Source organism: Acanthisitta chloris, unplaced genomic scaffold, assembly GCF_000695815.1.
Source record: "Acanthisitta chloris isolate BGI_N310 unplaced genomic scaffold, ASM69581v1 scaffold14463, whole genome shotgun sequence".
Lineage (NCBI taxonomy): Eukaryota > Metazoa > Chordata > Aves > Passeriformes > Acanthisittidae > Acanthisitta > Acanthisitta chloris.
Window position 1 is genome coordinate 937 of NW_008663329.1, and position 8,491 is coordinate 9,427.

Below are 8,491 nucleotides of genomic sequence, written 5' to 3' on the forward strand. Positions count from 1 at the left end.
GACCGTTGTGGTTCCCATGGGAAAGGATGTTGGGAATCATGTCTGCCTGCTTTGAGGTAGTGATCATGGGCAGTTCCCATTACTGGAAGACACATAAGAATTAATTACTGTCCTCAGGGCTGGGTAGTACCATAGCTAGAATCCATCCAGTAGACTGGTCCTATACCCTGGAGCAGACTGGTGAAGAAATTGAATGGGCAGAAGGTGCTTGATAAATAAGTGCTCAGGCCAACAGCACTGCTGCCTTTGCTATTGAGGGTACTCGTGGTTTGATTCCTCACAGCTGTGTTTGTCTCTGCCTGATTCAACAGTGGAGTTCCTTATTATTTGTTGCTGGTAGCAAACAGCAATGAAAAAAATTCACAGTGATTGCACTAGAAGAGAAGACTAGAAGGAAAAAAGTACTTGCAGGAAGAGGGAAAATTATGGAAAATTAATGAAACTATAACATTCAGAATAAGTGGTGCTGGTTTTTATTACTTAGCCTTCCCTGTTGTGTGAGAACTGAGTAAATTATGCCAAGTAGAATCTTGCATAATCTTCCAACAGATTGCCTGAATTCATCCATACTCACTGCTTTGTCTGGAAGCGAAACAACTTCTTCACAGGCTGTGGCTACTGCACTCAAAGTACCTTGTAATTTAGGGCATGCTTCCTGAAAACAGAGCTCATCTTTCAGGGATCTCCTGAGTCACTTCTGAAAACTCAGAAATTGGTCGAATCCAAAGCTTTTGATGGTGGCAGTAGAAGGTTCACTGACTGCATTTCACCTCTTTCTGTGTGTGAGGCAGGAACAAAACTGCAGAGCACTGAGGAAAGATGCTTTTGCTGTCCTGTGACTTGCTTTCCCTTCACAGTTCATTTCAGGTTTTTCTTTCATTTTAAGAAAAGTGTCCTTTTCAATCCCTCCCTGTTCCTTCTCCCAGGCTGTAACTCTTAAAGCAACAGTAGCAGAGCAGCAATGCTGGTTTGTTCGTTTACATCTCGTTTATGAAAAGTACTTGGTTTCTGTTGAACCATATCCTTTGACCTGACACAGCTGCTCTGATCATACTCTCCTTACAAGCCAACACCATCCTTACTCATTGGGCACTTTCCATCCCAATTTTATTTAGAGAACTTGGAAGATGTGCTGTGAAACCCAAATCATCACAGCTGTATCCATTGGAGCTGTTTCTAGTAACCTGTTCTCAAATAAAATATGTTTTCCTGCATACATAGTAAGAAATTAGCTTTTCTGTGCACAAGTTACTCAACAGACAGATTTTTGGCTACTGTTTCCAAGACACCAATCATTTTTTTACAGGTAGATAGTCAACAGAACAGGAACATAACACATAAAGGAGGCAAAGAAATCCTTAATTTTTCAGTTAGGCTTTTTTTTATTTCAATCAATAGTTTAACAAGTGCTTAAACTTCCCCAGCAGTTTAATCTGGAACATAGTTGAGAAGAAAAATATCTTCTATAACTTTATAAAAATAAAAAGTTTTTTTCTTTTAAAATCCTGCACTTTAGGCAAGCACACTCCAACTCAAGCAAGACAGACATTATACCTTAAAATACAGACTTCTGTTCATAGAAATGACATTCTACCCCAGGGCAGCAGGCACAACATATAAATGGTATAGAAACAGACCAAGAATGCTTGTTTGGATTTTTCTGATCCCTTTTGTCCTGTTTCTTAAATAGAACCTGTTAAACCAATTTGCCTAAGAATTTCTTCAGGTTACCATTTCTTCTGTCAGGTGGCTCCTTGAGTAGGATATTACTGAGGGAAAAGCTTTCACCTGTCTTGGCAACATTGGCAGTTACTGAAGGTACCAACATTTAAAGCTTCTGCATTTCAGCAAGGGACAAATCACTCAATTTGTAGGTCTTCCACTGCTAAACCACTTGCAGCTTAGGTTCTTTAGCAGCCAGGGCTGCCAGCACATGAAGTCAGTTGGAGAAATAAAATGAATGGAATATATTGTGTCACAAATGTTTATGGTGCTACGCAGCAGTTAATTTAGTGCGTGATGAAACCAAAAGATCAGGGAAGCTTAGCTCCTCGTTCTGTGCCTGTAACCTAGGAGAAGCCTTGCAGAGAATATGGATTGCCACATAAACCATGTGCTCTGAAGACTTATATCTTTGTCCAACTTCACTTGCATTGGCTAATAGAATACCCAAAACATATAGGCACATGGAGGGAAGCTGGTGCAGCATGTGCTAAGAATCCATATCATAAAATTATGTTTCTTTTCAACACTACAAATAAACTACAGAGGTCGCCAGTCAGATTTCTTGTAATGCATTATAAAGACCTTTTAAAAATGCTTCCTTTTGAACTACAGAGGATAGAAAAAAAAAGAGCATTTATTGTAGAGTTTGTGCATTGGGTCACATTTGCATTTAGTCTAACCATAAGCCTTGGAAAGACCTTTGCAAGTCTGTGCTTCAAAACATCTGAGACATGAATGTGCTTTTAGAGGTAAGAACTAGACAGATCTTTCTCTCAAAACTGTTGTGATTAGGCAATCCACAGAGGAGTCACAAGGCACTAACAAACTGTAGATTATTGCCGTGATGAATATAGAAGATTGTGGTGTGAAGCAGTTCCTTTGCTCTGTGCATCAGTCCTGCATCACAAGCATGTGCAGATTTCAGCTGGGATCAAGTTGTGTGTGGCACTTGCAGAGGGAAGGGACAGGGTCTGACAACTCCTAGCCATTGACAGCTTTTCAGGGATAAGTGGGAATGGCCAACAGTGGTGGAAGAAGCTTGTCTTGTATGACCTAAGGAACGTCACACCATAGCCATCCTTCTAAATAAAAACGTGAATTCACTCATGCTGCTAGGTCTCCAGCAGAAGTCAGAAATGAAGCTAGTGTTCAAGGGACTTGTTTGACTGTAATAGCTCAGTAACCCAGCTGGAGATATGCTGGTGTCAATCTGCTGAATATAAAATTCAAGTCTGGCTACAGAAAAACAAACTCCATTCTGGTTCCTAGCTACTCCTTCAGAGGCATGGTGTCTCCTTCTTGACCCTCCAGCTAAATCTGTGCTCCTGATGTCTCCCTACGAGCAACTGATCCAAAATCAGTAGGAGCAGAAAACCATCAAGAACTGCTGATCAGAACAGCCATTGTTCTTAGGGCTTGATACACCATGGTGAATTAGCTTCTGGGTCCTTCCAGCAGGCTGAAGGTGGATTTGATGGATGGATGAACAGTTTCTCTGGTGACTACTGAGCCAACCTGAGCGCTGTCCCTGACTCTTAATGAGCTTTCTATGACTTTGCATTTGTCTGAGGAAAAAATATGAAAGATGGGATCTGACCTGGCAGTGAGTCTATGATACTGTTCCTTCTCCCCATTCTCCTGCTGTCTCAAAACTAGGTGAACCAATTTTGTTTCAACTCCGTGAAAATTCAAATTCATGTTTTCAAGGAATGGTTTTGCTATAGCAGACAATATGAAGACTCACCATATAAAGCTGAAAGACCTTAATTCAAAACCTACTTTTCCTATGATCCTGAAAACAACACATTAAAGGCTTTTTTTTCCTTGACCCACTACTGGACTGGGAAGCTCAAAGCTACTGATACTGTGAAGAAACATGACAGCCTTACTCCTTATGTTTCCTACACAGGTTCCTGCTCCTCTTGTGAGCCAAAACACACATACATCAGTAAAATCCACAGCCCAAATGCTGCAAGGTTAAGCCATGCCCTCAGTTCACTCCTCATTAAAGCAGGAGAGCATGGTTCATCTAGGAACTTGTAATTCCTTGCTGGGCTTAAATACCTTCCCTACTCCCTGCAGAGTCTGCTCTGATTCGCATCAGTGCACCCAAGGATGTATTTGCCACTGAAGGAAACCTGAGAGTTTCCAGGGCAGGCTCTTGCTGAAGAATGTTCTGAGGGCTGTGCCTATCCACCTTCCCAGCAATGTGTCCCCTAACCAATGCTGATTTAAGCTCTATGAAACCATGGTGCATGTTGGGATAGTTCAGCAAGTAGAAATGGGAGGATGTGGCTGCATTTGGGCATCTCTTGCTCCTCCCTCTGTAAGACTGGGTCAGTGTCTCTCCATCTGTGGGTCTGTTTCCAGCTGTTTTCTTGGTCTACTAAGGACCACGGTGTGGTTGCTGCTGCAACCCTTCTCCTTGTTCCTACACAAGGTCACATCACTAAAAATAAGCTGCTAAAGAGGGTTGCAGAACATATTAGATCCCACTTGCTTCTTTACTTTGCCCACCTGGCTGACACAAATACTACACGTGGCATATGTAAGGGCCTCGGGAATATGAAAACAGAAGTCATCCCTGCAGCCTTGTATTGGCAGCTTACCTGTGCTCTGTGTATCTGACAGAAAAATTGCTGCTGCTGTCTGGCTTTGAAGGGGCTTGGTTGTAACTACTCGCTAGATACAAAGGAAGACCTCAAAGCAATTACATAGCTAAGGAAATTGAATGAGAAAATATTAAACCACTGATTATTTTTAAAACAATGATTGTAAAAATAGCTTAAATTACTTGGAATATTTTGGGTTTTTTTGATTAGAGGTATCAACCATTTAGCCCTTTTTGAACAGAGGGCTGTTAAGGCTGTTGATCTGCTGATTCTTTTTGCATTATGTGAGCTGTGAGATAATAGCAAGATAAATCTTTGTGGGTTTCCTCCTTATATACATATCTACATCAGAGCTGTGAAGTCAGAGGGGGAAGCTGCTATCACAGTACTGGCACAACACTGAGCCCTTCCCCAGAGTTAAGTTCTGATGAGAAACCAGGCGTTGGGGAGAAGAGTACCACAATGGTAAGATGGCAGAGACGACTGAAGCAGGATCATAATGTTCATCCCAGCAGTTAAAAAACATAAAATAAAAGGAGACCCCCTCCCTCCCCACAGAAGTCTGCAGTCCTAAAGTGCAATTACTTTTGTGCAGTCATGTCAGGCCAGGGATCAGACTGGATGAAGTTCAAAGCACAAACATCAAACGAGTGCCGTTCGGGATTCGAGGAGGAAGGGGGAAGTAAGGAAAAGAACAACAGTTCTCAGGCATTCAAGTGCATCAAGAAAATAAATGTCCCTTTTGGAAGAAAAACAACCCCCAGTCTGGTGGAATCCTGGCTTTGTAGTCATGAAAAATAAGTTTTTTTCACTTCTAGCTGAGAATGTCCCAATATGACACAGTCCAAATAAACAACAAAGCAAGAGCTGGGGCACTGGGATATTTTTCCGGTGCCCTGCTGCTATACAGCCTTATTTTATTCTCCTCTGGTGACTCTTCGGATCTGGGTACTGATGAAGCACACTGAATTAAAGGCATCTGGTAGGAAGTGGCTCTCTTCTCCGGTCGGTCGGGGCTGGACCCGTCACTTGGTCTCTGCCCGTTGTACAGCAAGTACCTGCCCCGAGCATCCTGCTCCATTTTGAAGATCTCGTACTCGGTGTGAGGTAGGCGGATGCCGAGCGCGATGCAGCCATTCGTGTGGGTGACGTCTTGCTGAACCCCAACTTGCCAGGATCCCTGTGCTCCACACTCATTCCCATTGAAGACGTTGAGCAGCGAGGCTGTGGATATATCCATGGGAGTGACCTTCATGTGATTCACTGTGAGAGAGGAAGAGGGGAGCTATTAGCAAAGAGACAAAAGCAAAGCCAACGTGCAAATTGGGGCATACCTGTTAAATCAAAATTGTCTTTCCTTGTTCATTCTTAAACAAATTTTTCATACTGCAGGTGTGGCCAGCAAATCTATTTGCATCACTTTATGTCTTTGACATAATTGCTTTTTTTCAAAGGACAACCCCACCCAACCCACTTGAAGAAAACCTGGTGGCCATATATCTCAGCCAGAGAGTAAACAGAACTTTTCATAAATTCCAGACAATCCTTTAGAGATAAAGCCTGGTTGGTTATATTAGGAGATAGGGAAAAGAGGAAACAATAAAACTTTACTGATGTTTTATTGCCATCTACATAAATCCATAAGTGGGGCTGTTTATCATGTATTTTTCATCATTTTTTAACATCTGCTACCCTGTAAAGCTAATGAAATAATTAGTTCCAATTGGGAAATTTGGAAAACACCACAGCTGCACTATCATACTATATTACCTGTCCTTTTTTGCACGAATTATAAAATATTGCTGACCTACAGAGATGCTTTTTTTCATCTATAAACATTGGCTGCAGCTTTCAATATCAAACGTAGCAGTGCTGCAGCTTCTTCACTGCCTGTATTTCAAAGGAGCTTAAGGCACATAAAGTTTATTTTCCAGCCAAGTTTTAAAAAGTTGGGAAAAGCCAAACTGAATAAGCTTTTCCCAAGCTCCCTTTGAAAGTGTATCTTTGACACTGTATATCAAGAAAAGGAGATCTGAATGGGTTTGTGCAGACCAAAACAGAAGCAAATAACCAGCCCTCATGTCTCCCAACATGCCAAAATCCCAAATTCTCTTGCAGGTCATTTTACAGTAAGATTTGCTGGGAGTTTTATTTTGAGGTTTTATTAACCGACATTTGACTTAATGGCTCTCCAGTTCAGATTGTTTGACCTAGATGGTTTAAAAGGTAATTGATAAAAATTGAACCTACAAGTTTTAACATACCAAATTAGTGACCTCGATCTGTAAGGTAAGTTGGCATATCATAAACCAGAAATTCAAGCAAAAACTGAATTTCACCCCAGGAGCTGAGCTGGGACATGCTGCATATGCAGCTCTAAAGAGCAAAAGTTCTGACAGCCTCCTATGAAGCCCAGATTAGTAAATTATTTCTTAACAGTTAGATGCTTTACTAAACTAGACCCATGCACGAAGCTTTATGCTTCTCACATGGTAACTGAAATAAGGAGGAGAAGAGCCTACAGAGTCCTTGAGGCTTCCAGAGGCTTTGCTGGGGCTGGTGGGATGTCGTGTTTTGGAGATGTTTGTTTGTTTGAGTGGTTCAGGCCTCTGAGCTCTTTCTAAGCAGGGTGCTATGCAGCTGTTTGCACAGAAAGGCTTCTCAGCTGCAGGGACCCAGGTGGCATCACCACTGAGTGCTGCTTTCCAAAGTACTCAAGGGGTTTTGGTTAGATCTGTCTAGTCTTTGGTCTGGTGGGATTAGTCAGAGCTGTCTTTAGGGACACCCTTACTTGCTTGAGGGCCCCTTGGAAAGAGGATGAAAAGACACATGCTGCTACCTCTCTCTGACAGAAAATTATTTATGCCGCTTCAGATCTGAAATGCCTTCTGAAGATGCTTTCTTCTCTCTGCTGAAGGAGCCCTAGGACACATATCTAACCTAAGACACTCTCCTTAGATGCTTGAAGTCCAGCCACTGGACTCCAAGATCACTTAGTGATGTGAAATCTTATTTGCTTGTGCTGTACTTGAAGACCTCTGCCTCAAATGAGTATTGCTTCAGTGGTGTGAAATGCCATGCGGCTGTATAGTTTGGCTGGGCATTCACACAATTCCTGCAAGCTTCCCCAGAAATGACAAACTCCTGAAAATGACAATGAAATCATCGACAACCAAACTGTTATCAGCAAACTCTGCTCTGGTCCATAGCTGTGTGACTACCTCTGCCCCCAGAGTTGCAAGTCACCCTACCTTTGAACACAAACTCTGTGCCACCCATTACTTTGGATGAGTGGACTCCGCGGCTGTAGCGCCCCTTGGCGTAGATGGTGAAGGTGGGGTGCTTGCAGACGGGGTCGGAGTAGTGGTAGTAGTGTCCTTCCCAGGTGTTGTTGTTGTCGTGGAAGATGAAGTGCCGAGTAAGAAAGAGGACCTCTGGTCGCACCTCACAGCGCTGGCTCACCCACTCTCCATGTAGCCCTATGGTCAGATCAGCCTTGGGGGGTAAGATGGGAGGATGGTGCTCGTCCGACCGGTAGATGATTCTGCATGCGATGCATGTGCGGTCATGGTTCTGAAATGATGCAGAGAGAAACCCTCATTAGGCATTATCTGTGATACAGGGCAATGAAATGGCCAGCCACTTCATCCTGAAGTGACACCAGCTCCACATTTTAAGGAATGTATTGTCATTTCTTATCTTGTTAGTGGCACTATTTGGTTTTGTATGTGTGAGACTGCACAGCAGGAGAACACTTAAGAGCTTAATTTCCTTGTCTGTATTTATCTGAAATTAACATTATAGTTCAGCTTTTTATAGGATCTAGAAAAGGCTGACTTTAGCCTTCAAATCGCACAAGAAGCTGGCAGATGGTAATTTACTGCGATAGGGCCTTAGCAACACTTCTGCTAGAAATCAATACGTTTGCCGAGCACTTACTTTGCATCCGTCTTCCTTTAGTTGTTAACTTCGGGTACTATTGATGACATGGGTGTCCTATGGACATTTTTCTTTTTGGGTGGCAGCCTGGGAGAACACTAACCAGCGATTTTAAATGTTTTCAGCTTTCTGAGCCCTAATTCAAGCTTGTGAAGTGTATGATACATCTGGATGCCATAGGGCATGGTGAAAGCTTTATGGCTCTCTCCAGCAGG

General features: G+C 42.6%; 1 protein-coding gene across 1 annotated transcript in view; it reads right to left on the reverse strand.

The window, feature by feature from the left end:
- Positions 1–4,510: 4,510 nt before the first annotated feature.
- APCDD1 (adenomatosis polyposis coli down-regulated 1) overlaps positions 4,511–8,491 on the reverse strand; it is an 18,737-nt gene continuing 14,756 nt past the window's right edge. Inside the window, exons 3-4 of the mRNA XM_009070955.1 lie at positions 7,589–7,910; positions 4,511–5,600 (exon numbers count right to left, since the gene is read on the reverse strand). Coding sequence (XP_009069203.1) covers positions 5,152–5,600; positions 7,589–7,910 — 771 coding nt within the window. The 3' untranslated portion in view covers positions 4,511–5,151. The remainder of the gene's footprint in view (positions 5,601–7,588; positions 7,911–8,491) is intronic.